This window comes from Myxocyprinus asiaticus, chromosome 37 (genome assembly GCF_019703515.2).
Source record: "Myxocyprinus asiaticus isolate MX2 ecotype Aquarium Trade chromosome 37, UBuf_Myxa_2, whole genome shotgun sequence".
NCBI lineage: Eukaryota > Metazoa > Chordata > Actinopteri > Cypriniformes > Catostomidae > Myxocyprinus > Myxocyprinus asiaticus.
This window is the reverse complement of record NC_059380.1, coordinates 25,800,218-25,816,831: the sequence shown is the minus strand read 5'-3', so window position 1 is coordinate 25,816,831 and position 16,614 is coordinate 25,800,218. Positions and strand designations below refer to the sequence as shown.

Below are 16,614 nucleotides of genomic sequence, written 5' to 3'. Positions count from 1 at the left end.
TGAAACAGTATGATAGCAAGTAGTTTAGTTTGGATTTTTTTTAGCAATGTAAAATATATTGATGATGATCATATCGGTATCGGACAATATTAGCATTTTTTAATATCGTATTGGTCTGAATCTGCCGATATTGAAAATACGGTAACATGAGGGCATTTTCATTCCCAAATCAGACGGTTAACTCTTCTTCTAGTTTCTTAAGTACTAAACAGGGTAAACTTCTATAGTGGCGAATGGTAGTCCATTAGGCTTGGGATCGATGCCTTTTTCACACATCGATAATCAGAAAATTGTCCCGATGATTATCGATAAATATCAGCATTTGTTTTTCCAGATATAAATAGGGCTACTAGTTGCACAATAGTTTGTCTCTTCATACATATTTCTAAACACAATTTTGGTAAAGTGTGCTTCATAGAACCACATAGTGTTTCTATGAAGGTACGCACATTTCCGCCGCCGCTCAGCAAAATAAAAATACAAAATAAAACAATTGCTAGATTTACGCTGCTAAATAAAGCAAAAATGTGTCATCACAGGCTGTGAAAAGGTCCCATTCTAAACAGTTATTCAGTTATCTTTTCTGCTATACATATAGGGTGTAATGTGTGTAATTTAGTTGAAACACATAAACTAAAAACATACTAAATTGAATAAATGTATAATATCAGCCGCCTTCGTATCCATCTACAATGGCCAAAACTATAAAAATTGTTACAACCTTAAATGTTTTGCAACATGAGACCTTGATCAACAGGCAACTGCTCGTCATTGACCAATAACCTCCATTAATAAAAATAAAAAAATAAAAAAAAAGACCATATTTCTTGACAGTAATTTCATAGTTAAATGGACACTTTTCAGTTATATTGAACCACACTTGTGATTATGGTTGACCAAACAAATTTGATCAGTATTCAAGGGGTAGCAAACCTTCATTAAAGGAAGGACTGAGAAAATAAAACCATGTTAGGTGGGCCTACGGCCAAGAGGATGTGATGTCATCACTTGCTTTTGAAAATAAACTTTGCATCCTATGCACTCACTTGTCCAGGATGGTGTATTCACTGTCAGATTTGAAGAGCGCGATCAGTCTGGCCTCCATCATGATGTAGATCTTCTCTGAGCTGTTATCTGAACGAGAGACAGGAGAAGGCAAAGATTATCATACTCTAGCATCAAAGTAAATTCACATGATCAACAGACCCAAACGGGATCAGGTCAGGGTTTCAGGACTGCCTCACATAAAGCTTCTAACAGTAAACATTGTGGGAGGATACTTTGCATCAAACAACCACATTCTTCTGCAAGTCAAATTATATTAAACTAAATTTGACCATGGATATTTACACAGAATTCTTTCAGCTGATGGTGCTGTAGAAGGTCTTGGGTCTACTTTTCATAATCCATGTTTTCCAGAGTTTTTTTGTCCACTGTAAAGTTTTTGGAAAGGCGTTTTCAATGTTTCATCAGCTGAATAATCAACAACAAGCTACAGAACAACACAACCCATTGAATGGACAGAATATTTATCCGTCACAGCCTTAATTAGGTTTGCGTCAAATTATGCTTCATGCAAAAGACCTGCTCTACTGAACAGAGAGAGCACTCAGCCAAAGCTACTACAGCTCATTAGGGTCAATGCTTTATGTGAAATAAAAGATAAAAATAGAGAATAACTGCACAGCCAAGAGCAGAAAAAAGCTGCAAAAAATCAGCATAAAGGAGTACAACACACAGTCGTTGTATTTGCACCCTTGCATTTATTTAAAAAAATGCAACATTTCTTCCAGATGTTGAAATTAAAATATCCACATGTATTTCTGTGATTTACAGTGGATCAAAATAAAAGGTGACACTTGCAGGGTGAGACACTGAAAAAACTGAGACGTGACACAATGGCCAAAGGCTGAATAATTGTTGCAATTAAATAATTGCAGTTCAAATCTCATTAGCTCTGGCACATATAACTCTGCCTCAATGACAATACATGCAAGAACCAATCAAGTTTCAAATTGATTTCTTATCTTTCTTATATGGAGTTGAGTGTGCATTGCACAGCACAATGATTTTCAGTGGATATTGACAAATATTTTTGTTTGTCTGTGCTTTTTGGCACTTGACAGTCACAATTAGACCTGTCGTGATTATTAAATAATCATCAGATCACGGTTATTGTGCACTTCAAATTCCAGTCACATTTTGTTAGTGTTAGTGACACACAGTGACACAGGGGAGACACACGCTTACTCTATTTCTGTGGAATTACAAAATTATGAAACCAAATCTCAAAGGTTTTCTTCATGAGAAAAAAGGGCTCGTGGGTTTAATCAGAGCATTAGAAAAAAAAAAATGAGTGAAGAAATTAGGACAGAAATATTCTACTATTTTACTATTAATATAAAGTAATAAATATAAATATAATAAAAATATATCTTATTTTGCATATATATATATTATACACCCACACCCACACACCACACACACACACACACACAGTGCTGTGCAAAAGTTTTAGGCACTTGTGAAAAACTTTCAAAGTGAGGATTTCATATAAAAAAATTATGACAAAAATAGTTTTCATTATTCAATTAACATCATACAAAGTCCAGTAAACAGAAAAAGAGCTAAATCAATATTTGGTGCGAAAACTTTTGCATTCAAAACAGCACCAATTCTCCTACTTACACCTGGACACAGTGCCCAACACCTCACACACAAAACTCTGAGCCTTCATCCAAAACCCCTGGATCTCAAAAAAACATGGGCCGTGTCTCCATCCTCCAACTGGCATCGCCAGCAGGTGGGTGTGTTTTTAAGACCGAGCCTATACAATCTAGAGGGGGTCCAATAGAATCAATGTAGATTCTTGAATTGCATAAGGCGTACCCTTGCATCTGTAGATGCAGACCTGCATCTCTAGATCCTAGCCCACACTCCTTCCACCAATACCAGGTTTGAATCTTTCTCCCATAATCTCATGATGGAAGTTAAAGCTCCATCCCCCAGACACTGAATTAGCAGAGAGTAATACACTGATGCCTCATGACCTTTTCCAAAAGCAGTAATCACCACTCCCAGAGTATCTGCCACTTTAGGGGGGTGTATGCTACTCCCAACAATAGTACAGAGAAGGTGGCTCAGCTGTAAATACCTAAAAAAGTGAGATCTAGGAATCCCAAAATGTTGAACCAAATCTTCAAAAGATCTCAACATTCCGCTCTCATATAGGTCACTGAGCGTAGTAACCCCCCTCACAATCCACTCTGACCAGCAGAAAGGGGACTTTCAGCCATATGCTTGAGACAACATTTAAATAAATCTCCGAATTAAACATTCTGGACACTTTTGTCCATACTGAGTGGAAATGCGAGATAACGGGGTGTAACTTCTCCGATTAGTTTGATAGAAAGGCTTTGCAATGTCGAAATAGGGGCAAGTATTTCCCGTTCAATACAAAACCAGGGAGGGGCTCTCTCAGGTGGACGCGACCAATGAGCCAAATGTCTAAGACTGAATGCATAACAATAAAACAAAATCTTGGGTAAGCCTAGCCCACCTTTGTCGATCGGCCTATGCAACTTCTTGAAATGTAATCTAGGACGCTTTCCATTCCATATGAAGGATTTCGCTATTCTATAAAATTGCTTGAAATAAGAAAGAGGGACATCTACAGGAAGAGACTGTAGCAGGTAGTTGAATTTTGGAATACAATTCATTTTAATAACATTAACCTTCCATTACATAGATAAATGTAATGAAGCCCACCTGCTCACATCGCTCAAAAAACTTTTTATTAAAGGTCAAAATTAACTCTAACTAAATCAGACAAATTTGCTGGGAATAAAATACCCAAATATTTAATGCCTTGTTTGGGCCACTGGAAGGCACCCGGCTGGAAGGCCATTACTGGGCAGTACGCTGTCAGAGCCAAAGCATCGGATTTAGACCAATTGACCCTGTATCTTGAGAACTTAGAAAAGGTATTAATAATTCTGTGAAGGCAAGGCATAGATCTAATGGGGTCAGAGTCGAATAATAAAATATCATCTGTGTAAAGCAAAAGCTTATGTGCCATACCTCCCACCACCACCCATGGAAAATCATCCTCCTTTCTTACCGCAGCTGCTAATGGCTCCAGGGCAAGACAGAACAATAATGGGGAAAGAGGGCAACCCTGCCGGGTGCCTCTATCCAGAGTAAAATAATCTGAAATTAATCCATTTGTTTGTACCGCCACTACCGGATGTCTATAAAGTAACTTAATCCATTCAATAAAAGTGTTCCCGAACCCATACATTTCCAAAATCTTAAAAAGATAATCCCATTCTACCATATCAAATGGTGTCTAGTGAGATGGCAGCAACTGGAGTCTGATCATTCGCCACTGACCACATGATATTGAGGAAACGCCTAAATGTTATCAGAAGAGCTTGACCCCAAATAAACCCCACCTGATCTATATGTATAAGAGATGTCATAACTTTACTTAGTGGGTTAGCCAGGATTTTTGACAAAATTTTTAAGTCTAGCTGAATCAGGGAAATTGGATGGTAACTCTTACACTCGCTTGGATCTTTGTCCTTTTTAAGAATCAGACTGATCCGGGCTTGTGTCATGGTTGGCAGAAGCTTCCCATTCTTTGATGATTCCATATAAACTTCTAACAAAAGTGGAGCTAGTTCCGTAGCATAAGATCTAAAACATTCAGCAACAAAGCCATCTGGCCCTGGAGCCTTGCCTGTAGGCAAGGCCTTAATTACCTCGCCAAGCTCCTCTAAGGTTATCTCAGAATCAAGAGAATTTTTTTGTTCAGTCGTCAGTTTAGGGAGTTCTAATGGTTCCACAAAGTTTGTAATATCTTCATCAGCAGACGAAGACGTGGAACTATAGAGATCAAGTTAGAATTCTTTAAAAGCATTATTAATATCAAAGGCTGAGGTAAATATTTCATCACCAGCATATTTCACTGAGGGAATGGTAGAAAAAGACTCTCTCTGCTTTATGTATCTAGCCAAAATCTTCCCTACTTTGTCCCCCGACACGAAGTATGACTGTCTTGCCCTGAATAGCTAAAACTCCACCCTGTGACAAAATAGTATTATATCTGTATTTCAATCGGGTCAATTCTCTGAAGCCATCAGATGACATTTGGCGCTTCAGCTCTGCACTTTTAATATTCCCTTCCAAATCCATGAGTTTTTGTGCTTTGGATTTTTTGATGAATGAGGCATAATGTATGATTCGGCCCCTAAGAACCACCTTAAGTGCCTCCCAAGCCACACCCATAGAGGATACTGAGGAACAGTTGGTCTCCATGTAAACATTGATTTCAGCCTTTAACATTTGTTGGAATTCAGGATTTTGCAAAAGGGTACATTAAAGCACCAACTATATGATTTATTTTTCTCCATATGTGGCAACACCTCTAAACTCACCAGGTTGTGATCTGAGACAAAGATGTTTCCAATTGAGCAATCAAAAACAGATGAAATGAGGGACTTAGATATATATATATATATATATATATATATAATAATCTATTCTAGAATAAATCTTATGGACTGACGAAGAAAATGTATAGTCCCTACCAGATGGGTTCAAAAGCCTCCAAATATCTGCAAGACCAAGATTTTTACACATCCTGTGAAACATCAATGTTGCTCTTGGGGGCTTACACACTTTTGCTTCACTATGATCAAGGACTGAGTCCATCAAAAGATTAAAGTCTCCTCCCAGTATCATATCATGAGGGGTGCCAGCGGCTTGCAACATCCCTTCAAGATCTATAAAAAAGCTCTGATCATTAACGTTAGGTGCGTAAATATTAGCCAAAATCAACCTTTGCCCCTGAATGTCTGCTAAAACAATAATGACTCTTCCTAATTTATCTTTAATTTGTTTGAGACATTTGAATTGTAGATGTTTACTTATCAATGTAATAACTCCCCTGCTCTTACTTGAGCCAGCACTAAAGAAAACATGTCCACCCCATATCTTCCCAAAGTTTTCAGCTTCCTGCTGGGACAGATGCGTTTCTTGAAGAAACACTATATCATATTTCTTACGTTTAAGAAATAACCTTCCTTCTTTTTAAGGGATGCCCCAACCCATTCACATTCCACGTGGAGAGAGACAATCCATTCATATTAACATCTGACATTTTGACATAAGAAAAAAAAGATTGTGTCAAAAATAAAATTATAAAGACCATATTCCACATTGGTGCAACAATCAACCCCCGAACTTTCCCCAGAACAAAACAAATAGAAAAAAGAAAAACGTGCGCATTAACCCCGCACACGACAGCGCCAACTGGCGTCCATCCCTCTAAACTCAAACAGTCCATGTACGCCTACGAGATTCCCCGTGACAACTTTGCCGTCGGATTGCTCAAGTCCAGTGTTTCTATACAAACATTTTTATAGAAACAGAATATAATCAATAAAATAAGACAACAAGTGGAATAAACACACACACACACACACACACACACACACACGCACACACAAAAAAACTTGTAGCTTCATCCACTTAACTGTCTGGAAGGTGTGTGCCTCCACAAAACAAGCTCCAGAGGCTAGGGGAACCAGCACAAAAAAATAATTAATATATAAAAAAACGGGCCATTCAGTTCTTCGGGCAGTCAAACTCACTCCAATGTCCTGCAAGAAATATTCCACAAACCCAACTCCAGCCAACAGGAAGCATAAGCACCCAAAACAAGCAGATTCATTCACAAGCTGTCCCGAAGAAATGATTCTACACAAAACAAACTCCAGCTGCTAGGCAGAACCAGCTCAAAACTTTAGTATCTATTCTCAGTTTGGTCGGAAACAACAGAGCAGAAGCGACCTTCTGTTGATGTAAGAGTTTCTTGCATTCCCTGAATCGTTCACATTTCTCTCTTGTTGAATTCGCATAGTCTGGGAACAAGAAAATGTTGTGGTTCTTCCAAGACAGCCTTCCTTTTCTCCTCGCCTCGCATAACACAAGATCTTTATCGGATGATCTCAGGTCTGGGGCATTCGGCCTGCCGCTGCGGGGAATCAGCTTGAGCACATAAGTGTCTTTTAATGTCTCCCGAGCCCAAGGATTTTGAATTTATTGACATATTGTCTTCCTAGAACAGTTAAGAATAAAATCTCACCGGTTTATGACACAAATAGTATTAAAACTAGCAAAGTGCTCAGAGCTCGCCGTTCACGTCCGCTCCTCGCATGGCGTCACGTGACTCTCTCATGCCTCATTCTTGTGTTCCAGTATGAAAAAATATGGGTTTGGAACAACATGAGTGTATTGAAAGATTTTTTCATTTTGAGTTAACTTGTTCTTGCAAAGCTTTATCACATTTATGTTTATTTTGGGATATTTAATAAGACAAAATGTATATAATTAAAATGGTTTTTATGTAGGTCTAGTGATTAAAAAATGTCCAATTATAAAAGAAAATAGTTTTTTTTTAAATGCAGTTAATGTTTTTCACAGCAGTTTTTTTTTTTTTTTAAATAAAACTTTATACATGCTAATATTGCTGACACTTTTTTTCAATCTGTAAAAAGTTTTCCCTTTTTTAAAGAGGGTGTAACCAAAAAAAAAAAAAAAAAAGAACCACTGATCTACAGTATGTCTTCATGCATACTTTTTTATAAATAATTATGCATATAATACATAATTAATATACAAATCATTTCATTACATAACATCATATACATTTACTGTGATAGCATTAGGGCGTTGGTCTAGTCTCCTATTGTTTTTTTATTTATTTTTATTTTTTGCTCCTCATAGGTAAGAGTATTAAATAATTTCTCCAAAATTAAGTCAACAGCATTAGCAGTGTCTGCCATTTTGCCCCCGAAAGCAGCTATGTTGCCAACTCACAAAATAACTCAAAAAATATTAAGTGACCTTACTGAACAAAGATAATATCCCAAAAATACAGAACCTTATATTTACTATTTTATTAACAACATATACCAATTGCATAAGTGAAGAACTATAATCACTAAATGAATTGTGTTGAATAAACCACAACCAACTTTTGCACTTCCGATCACTCTGCACCTACTGAAAGACAGCGATTGTTTTTTAATTCAAAATGCTGTCACTCACGTACTTTCACCATTTCAATGTTTGGCCGTTTGTTACGTGGTTCAGCCCGTCTGAAAGCTTGAACAATCATCATATAGAGAAGCTGGGCTTCCAGGTGGGATAAAAATATATTGATTGAAATCCCCTTGTCCAATCAACAATCAGAATATTTCTCTTATGCAAATAGCGCTCATGAAGCTCCCGTAGACTGCCAGAGACACACGGTGTCTGGGTGGGACCCAAAATGACGTGTTTAGAGGCTCTTGTCCAATGAACATCGATCCTTTGCTCCACTGAACTCAATGGGAGTCTGCCTTAAAATCCAGTCCCACACTACCCAATTCTTTCAGTGATTTTCAGGTGAGCTTTATTTTATTTTTATTTCTCCATTTTTTTCTCCCCAATTTTGGAATGCCCAATTCCCAATGCGCCCTAAGTCCTCATGGTGGCGTAGTGACTTGCCTCAATCTGGGTGGCAGAGGACAAATCTCAGTTGCCTCCGCGTCAGAGACCGTCAATCCGCACACCTTATCACGTGGCTTGTTGAGCGTGTTAGATGTAGCGCGTGTGGAGGCTTCACGCTATCCTCCGCGGCATCCACGCACAACTCACCACACGCCCCACCGAGAGCGAGAACCACACATTATAGCGACCTGAAGATGTTACCCCATGTAACTGTACCCTCCCTAGCAACCAGGCCAATTTGGTCGCTTAGGAGACCTGGCTGGAGTGACTCAGCAGGCCCTGCATGCGAACTCTTGACTCCAGGGGTGGTAGTCAGCATCTTTACTCGCTGAGCTACCCAGGCCCCCAGGTGTGAGCTTTATTAACATAATCACCAGCCAGGCGGAGGGAGACAAAGTGTGCATTAGCATCTCTCAACAGGAGGTCATTAATCACTTAACCGTCGGGGCAATGGTAAAGCACATCAAAACTGTCAGAAAAAAACATTCTGTTGTCGAGGCGGGGACTTGTGTTCTCATCAAGTGACAAATGAGCTTCTTCTGAAGAACTGTCAAGACATCAATCTGATCTGAACATTTTCATCACACTCAGCTGCATATCAGCACAAACCCTGATTGCAATCCAAAGTGATTCTGTCACCAAGCGTTTTTCTTGTCTTTTTTTCCTACACTAAAATGACATCAGGAAGCAGAGCCACAACAGTCTGTTTTTATTGAACATAAATAATCTCTGATGAAATTTCTTCACTAACTGCATATGGACATACTTGTTGTATGGCAAGCCTCGAATGGATAAATACACAATCAAGCACTTTCACAAGGTATGTTACCCCATGAATCGCACACCAGTCTCATTTGGACCATTTGTTTCAGAACCTGGTGCATTTTCTCTCTTGATTCGGTTCATATAGGCATATATGAACACGGCAATCACACTCGGATCAAGGCGGTACACCAAGCTTGCATTGCTTCGATGGTAGGAACATTCTTTATTATGGAATTTAGGTATGGGACTTTAACATCTTAAAATCGACAGAACTCAATTTGACTTGTAATTGATCAAAATCTTACTATATCACTGAAACCGAATTTACTGTTTGGACTAAAAGAAAGTGCAAATGCAAACTGCTTATCCAAAAATTATTAAAGTGACACAGAAACATCTTCAAATCACACTGAAGCTACAAACTTTTGTCTGAGGACAGCCCAGCTTAAAACAAATCTACACGTCTCAGTCTTGCCTGACTCATTTAGGTATTTCTGCAGCAGCATCTTGATAAACAACATTTTAATAGAGACTGAAGCAACTTGTGTAAAAAAATATTGAAACAGCTCTGAATATAAAGAGATATAAAGGAAGGAGAGAGAGAGAGAGAGAGAGAAAGAGAGTGCGAGAATGCAAGTGCATCAATAAAATATGGCACTTCCCCAGGGCAGGCTGTGAAATGATTTGGGAGAGATGATGTACAGCACTGACACACAGTTTTCTGATGCTGCATTGGTATTCTGTGCGTCTGTCGCATGCAGCAAAACCAGCAGTGCGGAAACACACAGGCTCAAAGCGCCCCCTGCCGGCCACTCCAGGACACTGCGTCCTCAGGATAAACTGGGTCAAGCTTTTACTCAGGGACCTTTAGAGGAGATCCAATGCAATGCACGTGTAAAAACAGAGCACAAATAACTATTTTTACATGGGAGCAATGAGTACGCTTTTTAAAGTGACCTGATTTCAGATTTGTCAACCTACATCTCCCACACTGATTCAGGGTGGAGGAGGATGGAGAGGCTTCTGGGTGAAGGACATTCGCTTATCACTGAGCTCGGGAAATAAGGGCAGGTTAACGCCAGGTATTAAGATCCATCTCGGGTGATCTGATCACGAGTTTTCAAGCAAGACACGTCACCGTTTACACCTGGACGTAATATGCGTCTCAAATGAGACTCCTGCGATCACTTGTGTTCAGATTTCAAGGGAGCGATTCTGATTTAAGGACTGCATACATTACTGTCTACATCAGTGTGTTACAGCATAATGATAAAAAAGTGCACTGTATCAGTATCAGTCCACTGTATCTCCCAGTTATAATATTTGCTATCCAAGCACAACGTTTTTTTGCTTTGAAATTGAAAAATAAAATATACATCGAGGAAACTGCTATTTAAAAAAAAAAGAAATCAGCTCAATTTATCATGTATTATAAAACAAGCGTACAGCTTGTTCTTTTAATCTGCATGTGTCGGTGGACCCGAAACGCTTCTGGTCAACCTGCACCGTCATCTCGTGGCTCAATCATGTCCGTCAGAAAAAGATACACAATACAGATTTGCAGATGTATTAGTCTAATTTTTAATGAAGAACATTAACATTTCTTTCTAACATTTGGCAGTTGCAAATTTATTGCAACCACGCTTTTGCTCATTAAGCAACCAGAAAATTAATTTATCTGAAAGACACAACAACAACAACTCGATATATAGGGATGCCGTGGCTCAATTTAAGGTTTCAATTATTAAATTATAAACTGTTGTGATACAAATTTAAAAAATAACTACAAATTTACTTATGTCTATGCACTGTAAATAATAATAATCGATAACTGACAGTGTGCACACAGAACAGACCGATCAATCAAATCGATTACAACAGTTATTTATAATACATTTTCCATTTGATAAACATAGGTTTTGGACATCAAATTTAGTTTTAAATGTAAGATTAAACGTAACTGAAATCCTACACATAATGCAAGAAATAATATTTCATAAGAACAGCAACTGTATAGAGTCCCTAATATTTGTACAACCCCAATTCCAAAAAAGTTGGGACAGTATGAAAAATGCTAATAAAAGCAAAAAAGGGGTTATTTGTAAATTATATTCACCCTTTGCTATATTGAAAGCACTACAACTACACATTATATGATGTTTTACCTCGTGAATTTCATTGTTTGTTTGTTTTTAAATGTACAGTAATTTCAAATCAGATGACTGCAACACACTCCAAAAAAGTTGAGTCAGGGGCAATCTAACAATCTGACGATGTGAAAACAGGATATGTTAAACAGGTGAGGCAATCGTGTCATAGTATATAAGGAGCCTCCAAAAACAGCCTAGTCCTTCAAGAGCAAGGATCGTTCGAAACCTGGCAATTTACCAACAGATGTTTCTGCAAATAATCCAGCACTTTGAGAACAATGTTCCCCAAACACAAATTGGAAGGATTTTGGGCATTTCACCCTCTACAGTGCACAATATAGTTAAAAGATTCAAGGAATCTGGTCAAATCTCGGTGCGTAAAGGGCAAGACGAAAACCATTTCTGAATGCATGTGATCTCTGATCCCATTGAAGACATCACTGACTTAAAAACATCATTCATCTGTAATGGATATCATGAACATGGGCTTGGGACAACTTTAGTAAACCTTTGTTAGTCAACACCATTCGCTGCTGCATCCACAGATGTAAGTTAAGACTTTCCTATGCAAAGCAGAAGCCCTACATCAACACTGTCCAGAAGCGCTGCTGACTTCTCTGGGCTCGGCCTCATCTGAGATGGAAAGTAGAACAGTGGAACCATGTTTTTTGGTGCAATGAGTCCACATTTCAAATAGTTTTTGAAAAACACAGCCATTATGTTCTCCAGGCCAAAGAGGAAAAGGACCATCCAAGCTGTTATCAGCATCAGGTCCAAAAGCCAGTGTCTGTCATGTGCCAGGGTTAGGGTTAGGGTTGCATCAATGTCCATGGCATGGGTAACTCGCATATCTGTGAGGGTAGCATTAATGCAGACATATACATACAAATTTTGGAGCAGCATATACTGCCATCCAGCACCATCTTTTCCAGGGACATCCCAGCATTTTCAGCAGGACAACTTCAAACCACATACTGGCCAAATAAGCAGAGAGTGCCGGCGCTAGATTGGCCTGCCTGCAGTCCTGACCATCTCCAACTGAGAATGTGTGGTGCATAATGAAGCACACAATACGACAATGAAGACCCCGACAATAAATTTTGCTTTAATTAGCATTTTTCATACTGTCCCAACTTTTTCGGAATTGGGGTTGTAGAATAAAGAGAACATTCTACCTCTTACCAGTAAGCAACACTTAGATTGTGGTTGTTTTTTCTTTATTATCATTTATTTTAAAAGGAAAAACAAACAAAAACCACATGCAATTTATATTGTAACATTTAGATTTTAAACGTTATTTGTACGTACTGTTCAGCATACAATCATTTATATTATTAAAAAATAAATGTTAATAAAAATACAGGAAATAAAATGTGACTTTTTTTTACATCTACCCTAACATCTCCTTTTGAGTTCCACTGAAAAATAAAGTCATACAGGTTTGCAACAGCATGAAGGTGAGTAAGTGATGATGGAAATTTCACTTCTGAGTGAACTATCACTAGTACAAGTCAATATTCACCAGTTAAATAAAAAATGTCTGTTAATATTGACCAAATGTATTGAAAATGTTAACAGATGAAATCATGAAAGAGAACCTTGCTCCATAATCGTGATGTATACCGAAAACAGATAATATATTATTATGGAAGCACCTTTTTACGGAAGCCCATTTTGTCCATGGTTTATCACTTTTATTCTGTCTTGTTTTCTCGTGATCATGACTTAAGTGTAAATCACTGCAGAATGATTCCAGAGACGTCATTCAGTATTGCAATGTCAGAGAAGCAAGAGCGCGTCACATATCTCATTAATCAAGGCCTGACGGCAGCTGAAATCGCTTTGTGCTATGGAAGCACTGTATTTACTGAAGCACTGTATTGGAGCTTCAATCATTTTGGGAAAAAACATAAACAGTGTCGGCTTCATTCGTCTGGAAATCACTCTTATTAATTTACTCTCAGACATTGTTTTTACTTTTTAACAGAACACAGGAGCTTCTTAACTCATATCTGAAGACTTTGAGCCTTCACTTGGTTATTACATATTTATTTATAAACAATTCAGTTAAACAAATAAAAAATATACAAATCGCATTGATAATACATTTTATTGCTAGTTGTGCTTAATTTTTTGACCACCAGATGGCAGTAAATTGAACCTTGTACAGAAAGCTTTGAGTACGAACCCAATTTCAATACATTTGTAATGAAAGCACTTTGCTTCAGAAAGCCCTTTGCTTCATTTCTCCATCATTACTCCATGGATACCGGATTATGACTGAGAGATGTAGGTCAGCAGACTTGCGAGACACTAGATGGAACTGGGATAAAATCCATCTCCTTGAACAGAAGATGAAAATACTGTGCCTGTGATGTTTTGAGCTGCTCCAGGCATCAGAAGGTGTTTTCTCGTGGGAACTTTAAGTGGAAATCACGAGATCAAAAGAGAAAATCATGAGAAAACAACTTTTGATATGTTGTGATCACGAGAAAACAAGGCAGAAAAAAAAAAGTGATAAACCATGGATATAACGGGCTTCCGTAGGCTTCTCTAGATCAAGGAGATGGATTTTATCTCAGTTTGATCTAGTGACTCGCAAGTCTGCTGACCTGCATCTCATAATCTGTTATCCATGGAGTAATGATACGGAAATGAAGCTTTCTGAAGTAAAGGGCTTTCATTACAAATGTATTGAAATTGGGTTCTTACTCAAAGCCTTCTTTACAAGGATCAATTTATTGCCATCTAGTGGTCAAAAAGTGAAGCACAACTAGCAATAAAACTTATTATCAACGCTATTATGTCGTTTTCGTATTTTTTAACTAAAGTGTTTAAAACGAAATATGTAATAACCAAGTGAAGGCTCTAAGGCTTCATATGTGAGTTGAGAAGTTACTGTGTTCTGTTAAAAAATAAAAACAATGTCTGAGAGTAAATTAATAACTGATTATTAACATCTAGATTGGAAAATAAATATGCTTGTGGGAGGGGTTGTAACATTTTATTAAAATGGGAGTGAAATGTGCTTATGTGACTGTATTGGGCTCAAACTTGTACTGGGATTTGCACATCTTTTGAACCACATACCAAAGCATTCATGTGATTTTCATACAAATGAATCTTCGGACGTAACGGATCATGTTTTTTTTCCCCAAAATGATTGAAGCTTTGATATAGTGCTTCACTGCAGTGCTTTATTACACAGTGCTTCAATGGCACAAAGCTATTTCAGCTGCCGTCAGGTCTTGATTAATGAGGTACAGTACTGTGCAAAAGTTTTAGGCACATAAGATGTTTCACAAAAACATTTGTCTTAAGACGGTTATTTATATCTTCAGCTTTAGTGTGTCAATAGGAAATATACATTTTATACTCCCAAACATTCCTTTTGCAAATATAATAGAACAGAATAGAATAGAAGAACAGGGAGCACTGCAACAGATGTCATGGCCCCCACAAAGCCCCCACTGAACATTGGGTCAGTCTAGGATTACACGAAGAGACAGAAGCAATTGAGACAGCCTAAATAAATAAAAGAACCGTGGCGAATTCTCCAAGAAGCTTGGAAAATCCTATCTGCCAACAACCAAGAAAAACTGTGTCCAGGTGTAAGTAGGAGAATTGGTGCTGTTTTGAAGGCAAAAGTGTTCACACCAAATATTGATTTAGCTCTTTTTTCTGTTTACTGGACTTTGTATGACGTTAATTGATAAATGAAAACTATTTACGTCATAATAATAATAATAATAAGTGCCTAGAACTTTTGCACAGTACTGTATGTGATGCGCTCTTGCTCCTTTGACATTGCAACACTGAATGACGTCTCTGGAATGATTCTGCAGTGATGTACACTTAAGTTGTGATCACGAGAAAACAACTTTTGTTATGTCGAGATCTCGAGAAAATTAAGTCGCGATCACGAGAAAACAAGACAGAAATAAAGTGATAAACCATGGACAAAACGGACTTCCATATATTATATATTAAAAGATAGATAATAATATATTTTCATATTGTGTATATTATTATTGAAGTATTTGTTCCAACATTATTATTTATGTATATTATTACATATTAAAATTACTGATCCACATGGCAGAGAAAATACCTGTATATGTCAAATTGTGCTCCAGAGAGAGGGAGAGGAAAGATGCAACAGGTGTTTAAGCTCTTCACCCTGCAGCTGAGTAGTTCTAGTAGCTTTACACAAAGCATTTTTGCTATTTCTGTCTTTCTTGTCAAAGTTGCTGTTTTATACGAGAGCGCCACGATGTGAACTTGCGCACTTGCAAGTTGCAACGTTGAAAACTTCGTTGATTATATACAGGAGCAATAGTTTTACCGCATCGCTCAATTACAGAGATGCGGTATAACGGCATTTGCATGTCGGATTAACAGGTTTGGAAAATGTATATTTTGTAACATCTTAAAAATTAGTAAATATGTGACAACAACAGGCTTCCTCGCAGCGCGTGCGCTCACACTAAACTCAAACTTTTAAATGAGCAGCTGAATGCAGCACCAGCACGAGAGAGAAATATAGACGCGGAAGAGCTGATTTACTCACGCAGATTCTGGAATTACAGTTTGAAACAAATGACTGACTATTGATTTGATTTTTTCAGCTGTATGGATTGGATTTCCAAATTTCAGCAACATGTTTAAGTGAAAACAATTCACGGGAATTCCCCGCATTATGAATGTGGAACATACGAGAATTATTATAATTCATTACCTGCAATCCTGCACTGAATTCAAGGCCCTGATTACCTAATATTTACTGTATACTAATGTTAAGAACTCATTATTTTCGAGCCACTTGTTGTTAAACAAACAATTTTGGTATTTGATGACTTCCGTACGCATCCCGTACCGTTCTAACAGCTCGTTTGCTGTTTTAAGTGTCTCCTCTATTCACGCTACAAAATTTCTCACCCACTTCTATCATATCGCTTCTAAAGACATGGATTAAACCACTGGAGTCACATGGATTACTTTTATGCTACCTTTATGTGCTTTTTGGACCTTTGGTCACCATTCATTTGCATAAAATGGACCAACAGAGTTGAGATATTCTTCTAAAAATCTTTGTGTTCAAAAGAAAGAAAGTCATACACATCTGAGATGGCATGGGAAT

At 37.8% G+C, this 16,614-nt stretch overlaps 1 protein-coding gene across 2 annotated transcripts in view; it reads right to left on the bottom strand.

The window, feature by feature from the left end:
* The window catches only part of LOC127428168 (isoleucine--tRNA ligase, cytoplasmic-like), a 165,134-nt gene that overhangs the window by 136,738 nt on the left and 11,782 nt on the right, over positions 1-16,614 (bottom strand). For both annotated transcript variants that reach the window (XM_051676316.1, XM_051676317.1), the window contains exon 8: positions 1,047-1,134. In XM_051676316.1, the coding sequence (XP_051532276.1) occupies positions 1,047-1,134 (88 nt within the window). The remainder of the gene's footprint in view (positions 1-1,046; positions 1,135-16,614) is intronic.